This window comes from Leptodactylus fuscus, chromosome 5 (assembly GCF_031893055.1).
Source record: "Leptodactylus fuscus isolate aLepFus1 chromosome 5, aLepFus1.hap2, whole genome shotgun sequence".
Taxonomy (NCBI): domain Eukaryota; kingdom Metazoa; phylum Chordata; class Amphibia; order Anura; family Leptodactylidae; genus Leptodactylus; species Leptodactylus fuscus.
The window spans coordinates 124,222,269-124,245,500 of record NC_134269.1 but is presented as its reverse complement, the minus strand read 5'-3'; the positions used below and the strand labels follow the sequence as shown (position 1 = coordinate 124,245,500).

The following is a 23,232-nucleotide window of genomic DNA, read 5'->3' as shown; positions in this document are numbered from 1 at the left end:
CCAAGCATTGGAACCCCTGAAAACAATTATTCCCTACCCCTATATGCGTTGGGCTTAAATATTATTGCATACACAAAATAGCTGGTTTCAGCTTAGCAGTAAATGCTGGTATGCAATAAAACAGGTCAATATATGGAATTGAATCTCTCAGCATTTACCACCATTCACTACGGACAAATATCAGCAAATATTTGACTGCATTGTTTAAAAAAAAAAAAAAAAAATCTGGAAAATAAGCTTCAAAAACGTTATTTTCCTAAAAATGCTGAGATAATCCACCCTTAAAACACTGTAGATTATACTACATTGTGATATTGATCCTTGACTGTAAAGTGAGAACATATTCTCATTTCTATGACTACAGAGCAACCTACTGTGTGTCAGTAATAAATCTTGCTGTTTGGTGCCATCATGTGGTTCTGTCCAGTATTTCCTTTTCTGTCTCAAATAGGTTATACATCTACCGGTATTTTGCCCTCTATCGTGTCATATTGTTAGTTTTCTGGGGGGAGGGGGTTGGTGCATTCGGGAGAAAATATTTGCAAAACAATGTATTTGTTGGAAGTTAAAAGGTGTAAGGCTAGGTTCACAGCGGCACCCGGACTCTGCCTGGGGATTTATTATTCTTTTTTTTAATCCAAAGGCCCAACATGGAAACTTTTTTTTATTCAAGAGCACAGCATATCTTTTATTCTGGGGCAGAGTGTGGGACATATTTTTAACCAGTGGTCACATTGTGGGGCATAGTTTTATTTATGGGCACAGTGTGGGAAATTTTTTTTATTCAGAGGCACAGGGAGAGATATTTTTTTATTCAGGAAGCAGAACGTTACATCTGATGCCTGCTACCTCTTGTGTCCCCCCCCTCTACCTCATTGATTGTAAGCTCTTGTGAGCAGGGCCCTCAGTCCCATTGTGTGAAATTATTATTTCTTTGTAATGTATCTTTTTGGCTGTACTTGAACCCTACAAATTGTACAGCGCTGCGGAATATGTTGGCGCTATATAAATAAAATGTATTATTATTATTACTATTTTTTTTTAGGGGCACAGTGTGGAGATGTGCTTCAAAATCGAGGGGGTGGCCAGGTGTTCACCAAAGGGCTGGAGAGCAGTAAAAATAATGTGTCTGAAAGCAACAGTGAAGCATGCTGTAAGTTCCTCGCAAATCTGGGTCTGCATTTCACCCATCATTCAATACCATCAGGGAAGAATCTGAATGGCTCTAAATTTATTATGTAAAAGGACAACAACTCCAAACAAAGTCAATGTCATTAGGAACTATCTTTAGAACAAGTTCTAGAAGGGATAATATTGCACCCATAGAGCCCTGATCTCATTGAGCCTATTTTGGATTACATGAAGAGACGAATCTGATCAAGCGTACATCTATAGAAGATCTGTGTTTTGTTCTTCAAGATGTTTGGAACAACTTGATTAAGACTTGATGCTGTTTAGAGGGCAAAGAGTGATCACACCAAATATAAATTTGATTATGTTCATTCACTTTACATTTTTCTAATTTATAAAATAAACTAATAACAATTCTAATTTTGACAGCATTCTTACTTTACAGCATTTTACCACGTCATATTGTTATATAGTTGAGTCAGTCCGGTGTTTTTTGTGGTCAGCTATCCCAGCATCTTTCTGATACTTTGTATTATATCCAAAATATTATATTTCTGTCTGCCTGATAAACATTTGTGAACAATAATTATTCTAACAGGTAAAATAGGGTGAACGGGTCTCTTCAAATGGAACAAGATGAACGAAGATCTGTAGTTATCACTGAATGAAAGTTTATTAGAAAGTATTATACCAAAATAAAAGACACATCTTGTTTATACTGAAAATGGCCATGTGCAGCGTTTAGGGCAAATCCAATCTGAATACCAGATAAAAGGCATTTTCATCAGGTTGACAAAACTTATCTACAGTATCTTGAGTGTAGAGATGCAGTCCAATAACTTAAAATAGTATTTAAATTAATATTAAGTTGTTGTAGGTCATAGATCTTCGTGCACATCCATAGAATCTTCCCCTGCGTTTATTGATGTGTTCTGTTCAGTAACCTCTTCATTTTCTAAAGAGTAAACAGTTAGTTAATAACTCAACACCAATATTTTCAACTGGAAACAGGAAAATATCTATCCATTTAAAAGTATGTTTTGACGGGTCTTAAAGTAAGGTCCAGTTCACATCTGCGTTCAGGTTTCCGTTCGGGGAGTCTGTTTGAGGAACTTTCGAACGCAAACCTATACACGTTAAAAAGCAAATACCTTTAGGAAAACCGTGGACCCCAAAGACTATAATGGGGTCTGTGTGGTTTCTGCATGAAACATGCAGAGAGAAAAGTGCTGCTTGTTTCACGCGGAAACCACATGGACCCCATTATAGTCTATGGGGTCTGCAGGTTTCCCAGGTGACTGCTTATTAATGCATATTGGTTTCTGTTTGGGGAGGGGGGTCCCAAAGCGGACTCCCTGAACAAAGATGTGAATAGGGCCTAAAACTACTCCTTTGAAGACAATTTAAGTGTATGTTCACACGGAGGAATTTAAAGCAGATTTTGGAAGCTGATTTTGGTGCTTGCAGTGGGAAGAAGTTAAATAGTACTTGACATGACTGTATAATCACTTCTGAAACAAAATGAACTCCATTATACATTTAAGCAAGTAAGGCTAGGTTCACACCTGTGCCTGTACTACATTTGGGGTTTTCGTACCCGAATCCACTTATAAAATGCAGAGAGAAAAGTTCTGCTTGCAAGAAGGGCAGAAATCGGGCGTAACCCATTACAGTCTATGGGGTTTGCAGGTCTCCGTGGGTAACAGCTTTTTAAACTGAATAGGTTTCCATTCTATGGGTCCCCAAGCAGACCCCCAGAACGGAAACCCAGGCACAGGTGTGAAGTTGGCATAAGTCTACTCTTGATTACCTGTTTTTACAATCTCTTCACATTTTCCATCTTTGTCTTCAAATCCTTCTGCACAAACACATGTATAGCTTCCAGGAGTGTTCACACAATTCTCATTGTCCCTTAAACAAACCTTCTCAGCACTGTCACACTCATTAACATCTGGTAGGGGTAGAAACATTACATATATCTTTAGAAAACAATTAGAGCTGTCATTTTTTTTTCCCAATACTGAACCAATTTTCTATAAGAAAATACCAACTGTTATATACATCTTCACATTTTTATCAATTCAACAGTTTTATTAAACCAATCCACCATTGTTGTAAAAATGTGAATGTGTCTATACAGTATGAATATAGTTGTGGCTAGCATTTCTGACATACCTGAATATTAAAAGGAATGTATACAATGTAAATTTACTTATTTCACAGATAGTAAAATATATCACTTTTGCAACATTTTCTGATTGTAGATTGTTTTGTTCATTTTTTGTACAAGATTATGTGGGCATTCTCCGTCGAGGGAGGGGTTAACCTTTATTGTTATCCTGTCTGCCTTGGAAAAGAAAACCCTACAGAATTGACAAGCCTCATTCTATTGGATGTTCACATGATATAGTAAGTTTTTAAAAAAACAAATATAGATAATGACATGAAATGTTTAAAAATCATGAAAAATTCTTTAACAATACGTCAACAAAAAAATTCTGGTGAATCATTCCCTTTGGTATGCTATTTAAAATACCTACTGAAATAAAATGTTACTATAAATAAATATATATCCCCCTAGTCTCTTGACCCATGTGTGGTCCATGGCAGGTCTTGAATAGGTCTCTGCTCCAGGTGTGGGTCTACACTTCAGGGCAGATCCTGGGAGTGAGTGGAGGTGCCTGGATCTGTCCTGGAGAGCTGAGTTTTGGTGAGACCAAACTGGGACTCGTTGAGTTTTGTTTGATTGTGTGGCCGGAAGTAAGATACACATACAGATAACCTTATTCTGTATTAGTTAGAGCTCAGATGAGCAGTTTTTCTTTTGCCTTTATTTTTTTAAGTTAAGGATGTATTTTATTTTGCTTATTTTTGTACCTGACCTGAAGGTTTAATTATTTTGCCGTTTTTCTAAATAAACCTGTTTGCACCACATTTTGTGTCCCTGCCTCTCACTGGACTGGACAAGAAGCAAAAATAAGTATGTAAAAATTTGGTAGAGAAAAAGGATAAAAAATTTAACACAATGTCACAAAACAATTAATGGCACCGGCTATTCAGTTTGAAACAACAACATCAAAGTATCCTGTAAATCATTGGAAATTAAACTTACTGGTCCCACCGTGTCAGTACTTGCATGATATTTATTATGAATAGTGGCTTTGAAGCTTAAAAAGCCAGTTTTATCCCTGTTCCTGGTTTACAATGACAAAGACAAGAGAAATGTCTTCACAGACCACAAATGCCATTATCAGCACGCAAAAGCTGTTTAAAGGGTATAAAGAAGACTTTAGCATCTAGACTTAAACCGTTTGAAATGCTATCACGACGTTTGAAGAGTCACTTTGAACTCGTGGAAAAGTCAGAATGTTTCCAGGACGTGATGGAAAGAGGAAAAGTGATTAGAGAAGCTTACAATAGTTACGCCACGTAGCATAGTTAACCAATGTTGTAATGAAATCCCATACAACTGAGCTTGGAGACATCTGGAGCAGTGTTAGCTTAAACCCAACCCATAAGACATACACTGAACAAAACTGGACTCTATGGACAAAGGCCAAGGAGGACTCCCTCTGCTTAAGGAAGGGCATAAAGTGGGCAACCAACATAGACAAACCACAGCCTGGGAAAATGTTTTATAGTGTTAGGACTGTGCAGCAGGTGCGGCCATGATATTAGCGTCACAGCCTGTTCCGCTGTAACGTTTCAGTCCGGCTTAGCAAGGGTTAAGCCCTTTTGCAGCCGGAGGGCATGGTCGGCTGTGACCGACAGTGATGTCAACCAATGACCTCTGCCTTGGGCAGTTGGCCTGACTGAATTGGACCGCCCTTCCCCTTTTTAAGGAGGGAGGTTTCTCAGCCCGCTGCCCTAGGATTCACAATTGCACTGCGTGTGTTGAGGTTTAAACTAGCTTAGTTAGAATTTGGTTAGGCAGAATTCTTAGATTGAGTTAGGAATTTATTATTGAAACTTCAGTTGATAGCTACCTGTGGTGTGCCTCAGTTGGTCACTGAGGGCACACTATCTATTTGTTTGCAGTCTAGCACAGGAGTGCCGTCTAGACTGGTTTCCTTAGAGTGGCTACTCCGAGCTGCACAGGCCTCTGCGGTTTAACAGAGCACACCCAGTTTGTGTAGTGGGCTGGCAGTGACGCTAACTGCCAGACCTTATTCACACCGGGGTGTTCCTGTAGTTCAGTGCCCAGTAGGGCTCCGCAGGGTTTTGTTTATTAGTTTTTTTTTAATAAACCCAGCTGACTGTAACACATAGACAGATGAAACCAAACTACAGTGAAACATGGTGATGGATCTAAATTGTCATAAGGCTGCATTGCTGGAATTGCTGTGAGACTGAAGGCTGGAAGCCTTGAAGGTGTTACAGAAACAATAAAATCAGTGTATTATCAGAGCATCTTAGAGCAAACTGTGCTTCCAAATTAATGAAAATAAGGTCTGAGACTAAACAAACTGAGTCCTAGAGCAGGATAATGACCCACAGCACACATCTTAAAGTGCACAGGAATGGTGAAGAAGGTACAAATGGACTGTTTTAAACTAGGGGGCAATGAGTCTGTTCTCTGTCCAACTGAAAATCTTTGAAGAGATGGAATCTAATATTAGAGAAGGGAACCCTGTAAACATTCAAAATCTTGAGAAAACTATGGTAGAAGAACTGAACGAACCACCAGCAAACAGACACTGTCAATGGCGATAAAGGTTATGCAACCAGATATTAGGAATGGGTTCCTTTAATCCTGTCCATGTCATATGTTATTTCTTTTCTTTTAAATGACTGAATGTATGTTGAAAAATCAACTTTCTGTTGAATGCATTTGGACAAGCTTTTAAATTATTATAATAATACAATACAAAGCTGGTAAATAATCACTTATGCCATGTTCACATCTGCGCTGTTGCGTCCATTGTTCTGATCCCAGAGAACAGACACACAGACTTCTAAGACAGCGAACACCAACAGTGCCCGGCAAACTCCATTGGGCTCCTTTGGGTGTCCGTTCTTTTAAACTGAAATTGCTAGCTGAAAAAGACGGATTCAGAGACTCCGATGCAGATGTAAACCCAGCCTTATGCTAAACAATCAAGGGTGCCACAAATGTTGACCACAACTGTTTGTGTATGTACCAAATTACCATATGTATGTCTAAAAAGTTTAAATAGACTTATAGGGTGCAGGATTTTATAACAAAATATAATTATCACTCAGTAAGTAAACGTATACTTACCAGTACATTTGTCATCTTCTAAAATATACCCAGTTGTACAGTCCTTACATTTATCTGGACCCTCACCAGAGCATCCAGCACAACTTTTATCACATCCTGGCATGACAAAACAACTTATATTAATACAAAAAAATACAACTAATTTTAAGTAGCAAAATAACTGAAATGTTTGATGAGTGAGCATCTTCCAAATACAGTACTGTAACACATATGGTTCCTCAAAAGTTTCATACAAGGTTGGACACAGCGAGACAGATTTATCAATGATCAGCTATCTGGTGAAAATTAGGTGTTTAGATCAAATACTACTGTTAGATAAAGTGGAGCAGGATCTTCCTGACATATGCGTGGCATTAAGAGTCAAACATTTACAATACTCTCCTAACCAAGAAAGTATCAGAATACAACTGAAAGTCTGAACTGGTTAGCTTTAAAGGACCCTGCTCCGGGCTGGTTAGCCTCATTTCACTCTAAGGCCTCGTTCAGATCAGTGTTCGTATTCCGTCCGGGGAGTCCGCATAATAACCACCCCACCCTGAATGGAATACCGAATGCAACTGCAAGCGGTGTGCCAGTGAAAGCACACGGACCCCATAGACTATAATGGGGTCCGTGTGCTTGCCGCCAGATCTCCGCAAGGATCATTCAGACAGGAAAGTAGTTCAGAATCTGTGCTTTTACTGCACAGCGTTTGCAGTTGCGTTCTGTATTTTGTTCGGGGGTCCTCATGAGGACTCCCCGAACGGAATACCGAATGCAGATTTGAACGAAGGGTAAACATTCGGCATTGATAGAGAGGCCACTCATTTCCAGATCTTCTGATGTTTTACATCCAGATAAGCAGGAGATGAATCCTTAACAGAAGTAAATGTTTGTGTTTTTAACTAAATGCAACCAAATTACAGCAGGGATTTCTGGAATAATTTATTAGGAATGTAGAAAATACTCACTTTCACAAGAAAATGATCCTTCTGTGTTTAGACAATACTGATTTTCTTCACATTGAAATGTTTCTGCTGCACATTCATCAACATCTAAAAAAACAAATATTGAAAGATATTGAAAACACTCAGGAATAAAAATGCTCATTACAAAAGTTTAGCTAACAGAGGGACTTTCCTCACAGAGGACCCCAAGCGCATTGCTGACGCGCTAAATTTAACAGTGATGGCTTATGAATAAAACCTGTGATCAGTACGTCTGAGCAAAACAATCACTGACTTAATTCAATAACTGCCAATAGATTTCTAAGGATTGTCCAAAGTCTTATGCTGGGTTCAGACTAGCGTTCGATCTCCGTTTTCAGGTTTCTGTCTTCTGCATGCATGTTGGTGAGCGTTTTATGTGCTCCGCAGCTAAACCGTTTTTTTTTTTAAAAACTGGACACACCGGTTTCGCCGCGGAGAGCATAAAACGCTCACCGGCGCTCATAGCCGGACAATTTTCAAACCCATTCAAATGAATGGGTTTGAAACATGCCGGCAGGCTTCCGTCTCCTGCCCTGTTTTGTGCAGGAAACGGAAACCTGCAGAACGGAGACCGGGCGCAGATGTGAATGAGCCCTTACTGTGTAAGTAATACAGTATCTTATTTATGTAAACTCTTTGCCAATGGTTGAGTTTACGGTTCGGCTGCGTTAACAACAGCATCACCCATATCCCATATACAAATTTCCTATATCTGTGGTCTTCCAGTTTAGTACCATCATTGCAGTAGAGGAATTCTTTACAACAAATCACTTATCTTCCTTCTTTTCTTACCTGAGTAAGAAAAATCCCAAATGATGGATTATGATAGATAGCTATGACATCCAGTATTAGCATTAATACAACTAAAGTGCAGCAGCAAAGGTCCTGCAGCGGGAGTACACAGATATAGTCGTCTTACAATCAGCAAGTCAATTCAATGCATGACAATTCCTCACAGAAATGAGATATTATTTTTTTCACACTTAAGGCTGAGGCCCCACGTTGCAGAAAAGCTGCTTTTCGGATGCAGATTTTGTTATGGTTTTTGAGCCAATTCTAGGAGTGGATTTAGCAGAAGGGAGAATTATAGGAGCTTTGTTTATTTTCCATTCGTTTTGTATCTACTCCTGTGTTTGGCTCAAAAAAGCAGAGCAAAATCTGCAATAAAAAAGCGTTTTCTGCAACATGGGGCCTTAGCCTAAAGGGGTTTTCCCATGAACATAACCATAATTAAAGGGGTTATCCAGTTTCTAACATTGATGATCTATCCCTAGGATAAGGATAGGTCAATATTAGCTCTGTGAGAGTACAACAATCGGCATCCCCAAAGATCACCAATACTCAGGCAGTGCAGCACTCAGAACTGTTTACATACAGCGAGCCTCGCTGCTCACTTGACATTCAAACTGTATCAGCTAGTGTAGTAGGTATTACAGCACTGTCCCAAAGATTTCAGTGAGACAGCGCTGCAATACTTACACACGTCTCTATAGTTTATACTGTAAAATTTTGCAGAGTTTTCAAGATTTTCTCCAGTTATCTTCGTTGTCTGTTATTTGTCGTCTTAAAAGGTTGCTAAGGGCTCGTTCACATCTGCACCCCGGTCTCCATTTTTCAGGTTTCCGTTTCCTGCCCGAAACTGGGCAGGAAACTGAAACCTGCAGGCATTTTTCAAACCCATTCTTTTGAAAGTGTTTGAAAAGTGTCCGGCTGTGAGGGCCGGTGAGCATTTTGTGCTCTCCGCGGCGAAACCTTTTTTTCTAACTGGACACAAAGTCAGACATGCAGAACTTTGTGTTCGATTAAAAAAAACGGTTTAGCCGCGGAGAGCCCAAAACGCTCACCGGCCCTCACGGCCGGACACGGTCTGACAGGTTTCCGTCTTCTGTCTGCAGAAGATGGAAACCTGAGAACGGAGACTGAGGCACAGGTGTGAACCCAGCATTACAGATGCCACCAAAAATTCAGGAACTTTCTATAGTCTAGCAAGTCTCAGAAACACAGTTATGTATTCCATACTGTGGTCAGGTTATCTTCTCGAGCATATGCTGTTCCGGTTTAATTACCTGTACCACAATAAGGAAATAGCGAGGTTTCTGACAAATCCCACACCATGGAAAGTTCCTGCATTCATTTACTGGCAACCAACCTAAATAAAAGACTGATTTTTTTTTATTTATTTATATTTCAAAAATGTTTAATTTGTGTAGAAATTTAGATTGTTTTGTACCTGGGATCTCTTGGTGGCTCTCCTTTAAGTTGCATCCATTTATTTTGGGAGGTGTAAGGTCTGATTCACATCTGCGTTCAGTATTCAATTTGGGGAGTCCGCTTGGGGACCCCTGAATGCATTAAAAAGCGGTTAGCTAAGAAACCACACGGACCCAATTATAGTCTATTGGGTCCGTGTGGTTTATTAGCTGAACAACTTTTTAATGCGTTTGGAATTCTGTTCGGGGGTTCCCCAAGTGCACTCCCTGAATGGAATACTGAACAGAGATATGAACCAGGCCTAAGAGGAGGAAAACCCTGTCCTGTCTACAGGCAGCAGTTTAATAGTTTAATATAACATTAGCAATGCCTGAATGGACTTTTTAAAGGCTATTCATGCATATGTGGAGCTCTATCAGCATAATTTTGCTGATAGAGCCCCTTTAAAGTTTCTAGAATGTGTCCTGTTTGTATCCATTACCTCTGATTTCCCTTCTGTCTGCTTTTTGGTTTTGTGCATGCTGTGCTTTAATTTCTGACTATAAAAACAGACATCTGGCAGAATGGACCTTCCATTTTTATTTTAACACTAGCTTTTACCCGCGACTTCATTCGCGGAACCCTGACCCCCTGCGGGACCCACCTGGAGCGGTGCGCAGGCTTGTTCCTTTGCCTTGTGTCTGCAGCGGGCCCTTCCCACAATGCGGTCCGCTGGAACGGTTTACCTTCTCTCCCTCCTGGCGCCCGCCGCCCTTTCTCCCTACCCGCTTCCCCATGTGGTCACGCCTTCCTCCTACCCCGTGGCCCTTTGCCCCACAGGAACGTGCCCCCTTCCCCCCCCAACCCCATGCCCCCTTCTCCCGTGTTACCTACTCCGTGCCCCCTTTTTCTCCCTACCCTATGCCCCCTTCCCCCATCTTACCTACCCCGAGCCCCCCACCCACCCTGCGGCCCGCTGTAACTCTTTACCTACTCTCCCTCCTGGCGCCCGCCATCCCCCTTTGTCCCTAACCGCTTCCCCATGTGGTCATTCCTTCCGCCCCCTTTACTCCCCACCAGACCCTGCCGACTGTGTGTCCCTTTCCCCCTACCAACCTGTGGCCCCGGGCTCACCACACCCTGGGCTTCCCGTGCACCGATGTTCCGACTTGTAGTGTCTAGAGACAGCAGACGCTGCGGGACAGCTGGCCAAACCGGCGTTCCAGAGCGCGGCGCAGGCGACCCACTGTCCAGCCGCGGCAGAGTACTGTGGTCCCGTGGTGAGGCCACACCGGTGGGGCAACGTATGGACTTGTCGCTGCCCCAGAATAGAGGCAGGATGCTCCGGAGCGCTCAGAGACGCCAAGTTGGTGTGGACGGCGGCCGGAGGATAACGCCGCCCACATAGAGAAGCGGCATCCAATCAAGAGAGCTGCTGAAGGGGCTGGGATGACGTCATCCCAGGTCCTACAGCGTGCCAGGTCCTGCAGCGAATTGAACCATGAGAAGCACCGGGCACGGGAGCGAATTGCGGTGGTGAACGGGAATTCCATGTAGCCTATCGTTCAATCCGGGACCCAAGGTATGTATGTGCGCATTTTCAGACAAATCCGTTCGCCAGTGTAGGGGTGATTGAGGAGAAAATATCCAAACACACATACTTTCACCTTTATAATATTAGTAGGATAGTTGTCAAACAGGATGGCATAGAATGTGTTCCATTTAATTCCACCAATCTGGTAACTTTAAGGTCTATGGTTCTGATCCCTGGACGGTAGTAATTTTGTTATATCTCTAATCATTCTATGCGTAGAAAGAGTCATTTTCTCAGGGGTATCTGCTACTTCATGATGGACAGCCCTCCATGCAGGTCTGTGCAGACAGAAATAGCCAGAAGCACAAATCTTCTTTACCCCAGTGCAAAATCTGCAATAGGGCCCCTACCTACTACGTAGAGCCATTTATATTAGTGGTACAGCCCCTATAGCTACACCCTTGGAGATAGCTGTCAGTCACTGATAGGCTCGTCCTGATGACGAGTTCAAAGTTTACAATCATACTGTAGAAAGTACAAAGATATATATGAGTAAATGACAGGTTATACAATGTATTTTACTACACAATTATATACTAATCTGCTCCGCTCCTCCTGCTCTACATGCTGCATTAAGATTAGACTGATTTTTCATGGATACAGATTTGCATTAAACATCCAATAGCCATCCAATATTTTATAAATAAAGCAAAACACATTTTCAGCACAATCTTGTGATTTTCTAATGGGTTTTTGTACAATTAAACTAATTTAAATGAGCAACTCTATTGATGGCATAGAATAATGTGAGACTAACCTACACAGCTGTCATCTACTTTGGCCCATCCTTCTTTACATTCCTTGCAGCCTGTATTAGATGGACCATCACATGTTTTACAGGATTCATGGCAAGCTGAATAAAAGAAAGACGGCAATAAAATTAGTAAGTATGAGTTTATAAAACCTTTTTAACTTTTCCAGGAACATGTACTTTATAAGCATTTTATTATCAATGCAAAATTATTTATTTGCCACATAATAGTATATGCCAATTGGCCACAGGAATTTTAATGAGATAGATGTGTGCTTTATATCCCTAACGCTAGGTTCACACTAGCGTTCGGGTCTCCGTTCTCAGCTTTCCGTCTTCCGCATGCAGAAGACGGAAAGCTGTCAGAGCAGGTCCGGCCGTGAGCGTTTTATGCTCTCCGCCGCAAAACTGGTTTTTTAAAATCGGACACAGAGTACTGCCTGAGTACTCTGTGTCCGATTTTAAAAAAACAGTTTCGCGGCGGAGAGCATAAAACGCTCACCACCGCTCATGGCCGGACATCTTTCAAACCCATTCAAATGAATGGGTATGAAAGAGTCCTGCAGGTTTCCGTCTCCTGCCTCTGTTTTGTGCAGGAAACGGAAACCTGCAGAACGGAGATCGGGCGCAGATGTGAACGAGCCCTAAGACTCCATTTTTTCCACTGTTTCCAGGGGATCTTTACAGTATACTTCATACAACTACATTGTGCATTTGAATTACATTAATTTATCTACCAGAAGAGAGACAGAAACAATGGGGCAATTTATTAAGACTGAGGTATTATACATGACTAGCCTGACTAGCACAGAGACTAAGAGATTTATGAACAGCATGCTGCGCTATTTTGTCTGTATTTTTCAACAACTTCTTTAATCGGGGTTTCCAATTAAAGCTTCCTATGCAAATATCAACCTAGCTTGACAGAAACTATTTGAAAGCAAACAATGATAATAAAGCAACAAAAAGAAATGTGAGTGCACAAAGTAAAAACGTATGGCAGAAATGGGAATCACCAGTGCAAACAGAATGGGTGTCATTTCTTTCAAAACTGAAGTATCCATCTGCGCAGTCAAGGCAAAACGGCCCAGTATACTCTGCCTTGCATTGACACGTCCCATCTCCAAGTCTGGTGCCGTCACCACTACAGAATCCATTCCCATGACATGGCCTCTCTGATCCACCTAGACAAGCTACAAAAATAGAAACAAATTTATATATGAATAGTCTTAAATTGATGATACTTGATTCCTAGCACATTATGTGTCACACAAATCTTGTAAGGATATGTTCACACTACCATTATAATAGTCCATTGACAATACCAATTGTAGGATGACAGCAACAGAAATTTGAAATACCGTATTTTTCGGACTATAAGACGCACTGGACTATAAGACGCACCTAGGTTTTAGAGGAGGAAAATAGGGAAAAAAAAATTTTGAAGCAAAAACTGGTAAAATATTTAATATATGGGAGTTGTAGTTTTGCAACAGCTGCAAGGCCACATTGACAGGTGACCCTGCAGCTGCACGGGGATGCATAGAGTGTTTTTTTTTGCGGGGCCAGAAGTACTTTTTAGTTATACCATTTTGGGGAATATCTATTGCTTAGATCACCTTTTATTGAAAAAAAAACAAAAACGGTGGTTTATGATATATGGTTTTCTACTTTTATATATATTCTAGGGACAGGAGGTGATTTAGAACTTTTATTTATTTCATATTTTTAAAGCTTTTTTTTTTTTTTTTACTATTTTATTCCCCCCCCCCCGGGGCTTGAACCTGCGGTCACTTGATTGCAAGTCCCATAGACGGCAATACAACTGTATTGCCGTCTATGGGACATTCTGTGTATTAGTATTACGGCTGGTCATAGAGACCAGCCGCAATACTAATATAGCCGTGACAGGCCGGGGAGCCTCATTAGGCTCCCGGTTGTCACCCGAACAGGTCGGCTCCTGCGATATCGCCGCGCAGGAGCCGGCCTGCAACTTTACAGGTACGGGGCCGGTCCCCACCGGCCCCGGGGGAGAAGAGGCCGCTGATACAGACTGCAGACCCGGCATCCGCTGTACTAGAGAGGCGGATGCCGGGGAGGGATAGAAGCCATCACAGGTGCCGGGGCCTGAGACATCGCTGTGCTCCTCTGCCCTGCATGAAGCCAGCGGCGGGGGGACGGAGGAGCGGAATAGCATCACCCCTGCAGCTGCTGGCTTCATGCAGGGCAGAGGATCGCAGCGATGTCGCAGGCCCCGGCACCTGTAATGGCGTCTATCACTTGCCGGCTTCCGCCTCTCTATTACAGCGGATGCCAGGCGCCACATTCGGCCTATAAGACGCACCCTTCTTTTCCCCCCAAATTTGGGGGGAAAAAAGTGCGTCTTATAGTCCGAAAAATACGGTAGTATAGTAATGGACGATGACCTTTCTGTCCCTTCCCATTGTGTATAAAAAAAAATAAAAAATAAAAACATTGTGGACATTTTCTTCCGGCATGTTTGGTTACCTTTTGTCAGAAAATTAAAAAACATGATGGAAGAAAAGTTCAGTCATGTTTTTTGTATGAGGGTGAACAGGAATTTAGGAGAGTCACTGCCTAACAAAGGGATGCTAAGACTAAAAATCTTAGTTAATAACCATTAAAAGATGCAGGTAACTCTAGACAAAGACTCAAATACATTGTAGGGGTATAATAATTCTTGGTGTATCTATCCCCATAAAAATTGCACTGTAACTATAGCCCCATGCCAAACACAGCTAATTGCCAATACTGTGTTAAATGGACATAAAGACAGGTCCTGTGTCTAATATAATTTGATCAATATTAGAGGTGTGTGGGGTGGAGCTTAGTTTTGAAAATGTCAGCAGAAATACTATGCTCATGAAGTTAATGGAGGTCTTTTTGAAATAATAATTGTATTAGTTTGGTCACTTCTGATTAAACACTGGCGCCATAATGCTGTGGAAACGCAGCACGTAATATTGATCCTATTATATTGGTCCAGGTTATTTTATGGATACAGGCTAGTGATCAGAATACAAATTCCCTTTCAGGATGTCTTTGGAGTGTGGGAGAACAAACTCCTTGAAGGTGTTGACCCTGGCTGAATTAAAACTTAGAATGCTAACCACTAAACCACTGTTCTGATTTAGCTTCACTTAATCTTGGTCCACACATAAATTTCTGTAACTGCAGCAATTTGTGTTACTGCAGTTTTCTACAAAGCTGAGTTTCTTAGTGCAAGAGAATTGGATCACAATAAAAAAACAAACTAAATAAACGTACCATTGTAATTGATATGAACCACCCAACAGTACTGTGTAGCAGATTTATCATGGCTTGTGTAAACTGGTGTATAAGTCCTGATAAAAGACACCTTTTTTTGCATAAAACGGCAAAAATCCTTCAAAGTGCTGGGGACAGTGCCATCGGATTTATCATAATTTCTGACAGTTTTTTGGGCTAGCATATATTTTTGTTTAGGCATACAAACCCCAGAGGATGGCTGGTAGGGTAGGAATTAAGACTAGTCTGGAACATGTAATTTGATAAATTAAATACAAAGGAGCGAAGTTATGACTCATGTTCTTATTGACAGGCTCCCTTTAAAATTATACAGCTTAGAACCTAGACTGTATAAAAAAAAATAAAAATAAATAAAAATTATCACAGAGACTCACGCTGGATTAAAAGATTGGTGCATCATATGCCTAAATTTATGCAGCCTCTCATCTAGCCTGCATCAACAATTTTTGTTGCACCACCATTGTGCAACAATTTAGGTAATTTTAAGGCAAACTTCTTTCAGCTATTCTCATTTGAGCCAGAATTCTGACAAATTTTGACTAGCAAACTGGCTTCAATACTTTCACTAACCAATAGGAACCAGAAATATTGTTGAAAAACTGGAAGACAAACGTATATCTATGAAAGCTGAAATATTTCTTCATACACTGATTAAACCTTTAGATGAGAAATTACATGTTTACTAATATACATCTAAATGAAAAAGTGCAAATATGTAAAAATATGTACTACTTCTCACCTAAGCAGTCACGTCCATATGTCCCAGGAGGGCAGCATACTTTAATAGTTTCTATACAAAGCCATTTCAGTAAATCTGGAGACTTCTTCCTCCTATCAAGTGCCAAAACAACAAACATCAATTTAAAATACAAAGTAAAAGCAAATAACATGAATGTAAAATATTTAGAAGTATTATTATCTTCTATCTTGCAGACTTACATCACTATTTATATTTTCTTCTCTTAAGAGGACCCTGAGAATGAACACAGGTCACCACAGTAGGGGCTATAAACTGAAAATGACTAGTAAGACACTCTCTCAGGTAATTCAAAATTTTAAAAAGTCCTGTTTGTCCATTATAGTAATGAAAAACTTTTTCACAAACAGAGTTCAAACACTTAAAGGGGTACCCTGATAACTTGCTGACTGATGAGGATCCAACCACTGGATCCTGATTCTGTCTCTTCTAACTCTAGTTCTTTCACTGGCCTTGTGGTGATGAATGAATGAATGAATGAATGAATGAATGAATGAATGAATGAATGAATGAGTCATGCTACTCTAAGGGCTCGTTCACATCTGCGCCCGATCTCCGTTCATGCAGGTTTCCGTTTCCTGCACCAAACTGAGCAGGAGATGGAAACCTGCAGGACTCTTTCATACCCATTCATTTGAATGGGTTTGAAAGATGTCCAGCCGTGAGCGCCGGTGAGCGTTTTATGCTCTCCGCCGCGAAACCGTTTTTTAAAATCGGACACAGAGTCGGACATGCAGTACTCTGTGTCCGATTAAAAAAAAAACGGTTTTGCGGCGGAGAGCATAAAACACTCACCAGCACTCACGGCCGGACCCGGTCTGACAGCTTTCCGTGTTCTGCATGCAGAAGACGGAAAGCTGAGAACGGACTCCGCGCGCTAGTGTTAACCTAGCGTCAGTGTGACCACCATCGTAGACTAAAAAAACTATATTTCCAGAAAGTCCTTGGTCTCCTCCTAACTCCCTGTTCTCTTACACCTTCAGTAGAAGTTTATGACCGTAAGAATGGGTGTACCTGTTCTCATGCACTAACTCACTACACAGCAAGTGAAACAACCTTGCTATAGATAGATGGTAGCTGCAACTGTCCCTGCAGTTCCTATAAAACGAGCACTACACCAGGACATAACCACTGGAAACTAAATCAGCACAATGATAGGATTCAGACAATTATAGGCTGGTTCCCTCATAAAAAGGTTTTGCAGGATTAAAATATTTATGATATATCTTTAGTATAGGCCAATAATAGATCAGTGGGGGGGGCAACATCCAGTACTCCTATTTATCAGCTATGTGAACACAATTGCTGTGGCCTTTTCACTTCTTACCAAAAACTATTACATTCATTGTATAGCAGCTATGCTTGATACTGCTGCTCAACTGCATTCAATTAAATAGGAAAGAGCTGAAAAAAAGGTATATGAACAATGAATGTGACATCACATGGCTTGTGAATCTGCTGTAATCTGTTGAGGTCCTAGGTGTTGAACCCATGCCGACACAATACTGCTAACCTATCAATATTTAAAGGGTTAGCTACTTTCAGACCAATATTGAGAGACAAATATTATTGTTTGTATAATAAAGGCCAACCCCTTTAAGTCCTGGAAAAGCCCCTTAAATGCCACAATCTATTTTTGCGGTTATGTGATCTTGATAGTGGGAATACCACTTTAGCTACATGGCAGTGTATGGTATTTGACTGTGATACACCTACAATATACTCTCAACATTCTGGTACTTAACTAAACAGAAAAACTACAAAGAGCCTGATAAATGTTATCTATGCTGTTAACAATACAAAAGAACAAAACTAACATGCCAAACCTGAAGGACATACATTATGCAGTGTCTATGAATGTTAAATGGTCACTGTTGTTTCAACAAACTTTATAATTAATTTTCTAAGATAAAAATCGTTTTCCTCTTCCTCATCCCCTTTGTTAAACTGACTTTCACTCTGAAATCTTTGCTTTGTTAGTCTGTTATTTACTTAAAGAACCTTATGGCTGCCTGTGTTACGGAATAATAAGGGAACGTAGTAGTATTAATAATGATAGGTTGTTATCAATATAAAATTAGGATAGCAGTCTGTCCATATTATATATATATATATATATATATATATATATATATATAAAATCTTATGCATGTGTAAACTAAAAAGGCACTCATCATGCAAATGAATGTAAAGCAATTAAGACCCTAGAACCTACCCATTAGTGTAGTAACAAGGCAGTTCAGCGGTAGAAGATAGAAGGCAAAGTTACCAGGCAGACCAACAGCTATGCCTAACTCATCCATTAATTTACTTTTGCTGCTATGACTTCTTGTTATTACCCTGTATTTTAGCAGCATTGAGGGGACACGTGTATTAAAGAACTGAGGGAGTGAGCAGTTATCCTATGGAACCCTGTTCATTCACATTATACCTACCTCTTTAGTTTTATTACTCATTTATATACCGCTTATGCCAAGTTACAGGAGTGTTGTTCTGTTTTATTTTCCTGTGTTGCAACTTACACCACTTTTGGTTACACAGGCAACCCCATACCTGCCACAACTTAGTATAACAAACTTATGTTGTGTATGTTCATATTATCACTTTGCATTACTACACAAGTGTATGCAAAATACACTACTGGTTATTAAGAACAAATCTATAGATAAGGTATCAGGTCTCTATGCCCCATCATCAGCTCCTATATGATAGCTGCTATTCTATGGCACATATCCTTATTTCTGACCATAACTAATCAGAAAGTACTTAACTGGAATATTAGGGGCATGTGACAATTCCAGACTTGCAATATTGTCCCATATCAGATGCAATCTTATATCACCCCATATCATATTTCTGCGAGAAACCTACTTAATGCCAAACACTGTTAGATACTTGAATAAACCCTGGGTACAATGGTCATGGCAGTCAACACATAAGTCCTATTCCAGGGGTTCACGTCAAATGTTCACCTTGGGGCCCAGTCATTCCTATTTACTAGCCACTGGACTCGCCACTAACTCATCCATCAACTAGATCACTAAAGGTTGAGCTCTCCTCTAAGTTAGACTCAACTGTTCTGGGTTTGAATGTTCCTCCAGACGCACTGTCTGATTGCTGAATGTGCAATGTTCAGTTTGTTATGCTTTTAGTTCTAATAGATAAATTCCCAGGCTTCACCACTAACCTTAAAGAACCTCAAGATTTCTAAATTATTACTGGAGACTACATATGTCCTTATTTGTTCATCCTGTGAAGATGTTTATATTTTACATCATTTTGTTCCTGATTCTGTAATCTTTATCACAGAATACACTATGTTACTTTGTGTGTTCAATAATACACGTTTAAACAAAAACATTTATGACATATATACAGTCTCCACCTATGTGTGGGGACCATAATACTGGCCCAGGCAAGGTAGGACTACTGTATGGTCATAAATGTCTATGGTTGGAATGTCCCTCTAAATTTCAGATTGCAAGTCACAAGCAATTTAAGTAACTACGAAATATCACTGTCAGCTGTCATATGTTTCTGCGTCCTTCAGATTTTATTTTTAGGCAGAATACAAAGTAAAGAATAACAGCCAAAATCACTAAAGAAATAAAAAACTTACAGTTTGAACCACCATTTCTCAATTTGCTCCTCATGTTCTTCTACCATGACATTGCACTCGAAGTCACTGCTGTCACACAGATTTTCAATAATCTCCACAAGGCGTATTTCACTACAAGAAAAATATACAAATATTAACAGAATTACAAGAATTTAAATAGAAAATTGGGAGGCTGGAGAAGCCTCCCACAGCTGCGCAATAGGGATGGAGTGCCAGCTATGGCACAATGCTGAGCTCCAACTCTATTGCACAAGTGCCAGCAGATGTCAAAGAAGAGGAGGAACTGTCCCCACAGAAGGAAGTCCTCTCCCATGCCCAGAAGATCTACAAAGGAAGACAGGTAAATATGATGAGGTGGGCTGAGTTAGCTAGTTGGGAAGGGTTAGTAGTGGTTTGGATAGTTAGGGAGACAGGGAGGGTTGTGAAGGAGTGAGAGAGGGAAGGAGAGTCAGCTCATGCTATGCATCATGGAAGCTGCACCATGAATAAAATGCAGAGGATACCAGGAGCTCCCAGAGAAATCCAGAAATCACTCAAAACACGGCTAAAGGTACTTGGGGGCACTCTTTAATCCATTAATAGCACTAACAGACCTTTTTTTTTTTTAAAAAAAAGATTTCTTGCCCGATAAACCCCTTTAAAGGGAAGCTACCACCTCCTCCAATAATATTCAACTGTCTCCACCTTGTTACACAGCGCATCACAATAATAACCAACATACCTTTTGTTATGTATCTCACTTTTGGAGATTTGGAGAAAAACAAGTCTTATGAAAATGAAGCAGTTGGTGCACTGAGGCTGCCTTCAGCACTAGGAGTTCTCCTTTTGCTGCCCAAATAAGATGAGTGATGTCATAGCAGATTGGATCAACTCTTACTGCAGAGGGCAGCACAGGCAGGAGATGGTAGGGGTATGAGCAGTAAGTGCAGTCCTCCATAAAACACCACCCTCAGTCTACCAATTGTCTCATTTGCTTAAGACTTAAAACTTTTTTTTTTTCTCCAAATCCACTGTAATGTGCTCCATACCATGGTGGAGGAAATTGAATATGCTTGATGGGAGGTGGCAGACTCCCTTTAACTAGCTCTGTGCAGCTGTAAGGGCTAGTTCACACGTGGGCAAAGGGGAGGTTTTTGACAGCGGAATTCGCTTCAAAAACCTCTCCTTTAACATGGTGGTCTATGTAGACCACTAGCTTTTTTTTTCCTCCTAGCGTTTTCCGCCTGAAGAAGCGACATGACCTTTCTTCAGGCGGAAAACGCCTGAAGAATTGCATAGAAGTGAATGGGAGGCGAAAACCGCGCGGTAAAAAACCGCGCGGTTTTTTGCACACAAAACCGCGCGGTTTTTTGCAAAAAACCGCGCGGTTTTCGCCTGCAGTTTCTATAGCACATATAGGAAAAAAAAACCCTAGCGAAAACCGCTAGCGAAAACCGCGTCAAAAACCTCGTCAAAAACCGCGCGGAATGCAAAAAACAGCGTCAAAAAAACTCCTCGAGGTTTTTTACCTCGCACAAATAAGCTAGGCGGTTTTCACGTGTGAACTGACCCTAAGAATGGCAATGCCGACGGTTACTAAAGCCAGACCTCCCATATGGTAAGCAGGGACAGTTGATTACTGCCCCTGCCTTCCTGATCTTTGTGTGCACATCTAAACATGATTTGCTGGGCCATAATGACCAGCTGTGTCTTGAAGAACTTCTGTATTTGATGGCTGGATGCTTCCACCCATTGCCATTCCCTGCAGAGACAGTCACATTTCTACTGTTTGTTTTTTTCCTATCAGTATTTCTTTGGAGTGTGGGAGGAAACCCCAAGCAAACACGGGGAGAACATACAAACTCCTTGCAGATGTTGCCCTAGGCAGGATTTGAACTCAGGACTCCAGTGCTGCAAGGCCACCGTGCTGCCCACATATTTCTATTGTGTGCATAGAAAACAAAAAGAGGCTGTGAGATCCTGACAATTCTGTGTGGTTCTTCCGTGTCAGTGTCTCATAGCCGAGGTGAATAAAGCAATAGGTGGCTACAAGCATTGGCTACTAGGGGACATTTGTGCTTAACAAACTGCAGCCACATTATGCAAACCTGGGCTATACAGTCAACCATAAAATCTACTGAAACATTGCAGTACCTTGTTTCATATTTGGATAATGTTTTTTCCTCCCAAGCAGTATTTCCCCCTCCAAAATTCTTTTTTGATGTCTCTTCTAGTCCCTGCAAAATTGTTTTAAAAAATATACAAATTAAAAAATACAATCAGTGAAAATAAAAGAAAACCCTCAAATAAAGGTACCTCCAATATTGTTGTCACTGCTGTCTCCCAACAGATGTTTAATGCAAAGCAATATTCATACTAAACATTAACACTATAAATGCATTTAAAAACATCAAAAACCTAAAAGTATTAAGATTGTTTTCTTTTGCAATTACATGTATTCTATACTGTAGGGGAGAGATGTGACTGCTTGCAAATCTATTTACGTACACAGGCTAGGATAACAAAAGTTATGTCCTATTAACTGTTGGTCCAGCAGCTAGGCGATCACATCTGTACTCACAGCGGTCTTGAGATAGGGGGGCTCAGGGAATCCCGGATCTTATAACAAGTGTGTGTCTCAGATATACAATAATGGGAATAACCCTTCAACTACAGTTGCATTTAAAAGCAATACATTCTTGTAGACTGCAGCTGTCACTCCACAGAATACCCAAAATGTAACAATTTCAGCAGTAGAGTCACCTAGTTGGCCATGCCGCCTTACTTCAGAAGATGATCAGTTATAAAAAAATTCTGCAAATGATAGATGTCAGATTTATATCTTCCAAAAAGAAAATGTCTGTATTAGAAATGTTCAACTGGCTGAACAAAAAAACAGTGTTTGGCCTGATCGGCTGCTTTTAGCTCATCCTCACTCAAGTTGATTACACTCACTGCACTTTTGTTTTAACTAAACTTTCCCACAGTTCAGTTGTCAATATTAATAGTGGGATCATTTGTATGAACCAATGATCAATTGAACGCATCACAATCCTCTATAATATAAGGTGTATGGCCAGCTAAAGTTGGCTTTTAGGTGATCAGACACAAACACAGACTCTCTTTCCATGATCTTGTAGATTGTCACCATCACTTACTACAGTCGATCAAATCTGTAGCAACCAATAGGAATAAACTATAACAAGTCCCGATCACTGCCCGTATCTGACCCCTCCATACTGCCCAATGACCGTCATCTGGTACCACGTGATAATCTTGTCTTTACCTTGTAGTACCTGTCCACCAACTTTTTGCACGTGTCACACGGGTTCTTCTCTGTAGCGGCAAAGCAGCACAGCATCAGCAGCAAATGTAACGACACAGCAGCTCTGCCGAGCATAATGGGAGTCAGGTAGAGGGCAGGTGCTCACGTATCAGTATACATACACACACAAGGGCTGAGCGCAGCTGCCAGCGCCAGGCTCAAACACATCACATTCATTCCAAGCGGCATCATTACCACTCACTTCCGCGTCCTGTTCTCGTACTCTGATTGGCTGGCTCATCTAGTCAGTCAGGATGTGGACCAATTGGCATTCGCCACGCTCGGGCCAATCGGCTCCCCACGCGTACTGTGGAGAATCCTATGTAGAGCGCGGAGCTTTCCTCCCAGCATGCTCCGCGGGTGTACC

The 23,232-nt window shown here is 40.9% G+C and overlaps 1 protein-coding gene across 1 annotated transcript; it reads right to left on the bottom strand.

Moving 5' to 3' along the window:
* Positions 1-1,780: 1,780 nt before the first annotated feature.
* CRELD2 (CRELD disulfide isomerase 2) lies at positions 1,781-23,061 on the bottom strand. Its single transcript, XM_075274161.1, has 10 exons — positions 22,827-23,061; positions 21,695-21,777; positions 19,562-19,672; positions 15,925-16,016; positions 12,893-13,069; positions 11,883-11,978; positions 7,324-7,407; positions 6,374-6,469; positions 2,942-3,082; positions 1,781-2,086 (listed from the first exon to the last, which is right to left on the bottom strand). The coding sequence occupies exons 1-10, from the start codon at positions 22,938-22,940 to the stop codon at positions 2,010-2,012; spliced, it is 1,071 nt and encodes a 356-aa protein (XP_075130262.1). The 5' UTR covers positions 22,941-23,061; the 3' UTR covers positions 1,781-2,009.
* Positions 23,062-23,232: the final 171 nt, after the last annotated feature.

What these genes read in the sequence shown, in the direction of transcription:
- CRELD2 (XM_075274161.1), bottom strand. Translation starts at nt 22,940, where the DNA reads ATGCTCGGCAGAGCTGCTGTGTCGTTACATTTGCTGCTGATGCTGTGC. An exon ending in GAGAAATGGTGGTTCAAACT is followed by an intron (nt 16,017 to 19,561) that starts GTAAGTTTTTTA and finishes GGCACTTGATAG; the next exon opens with GAGGAAGAAGTCTCCAGATT. An exon ending in ATATGGACGTGACTGCTTAG is followed by an intron (nt 13,070 to 15,924) that starts GTGAGAAGTAGT and finishes CTATTTTTGTAG; the next exon opens with CTTGTCTAGGTGGATCAGAG.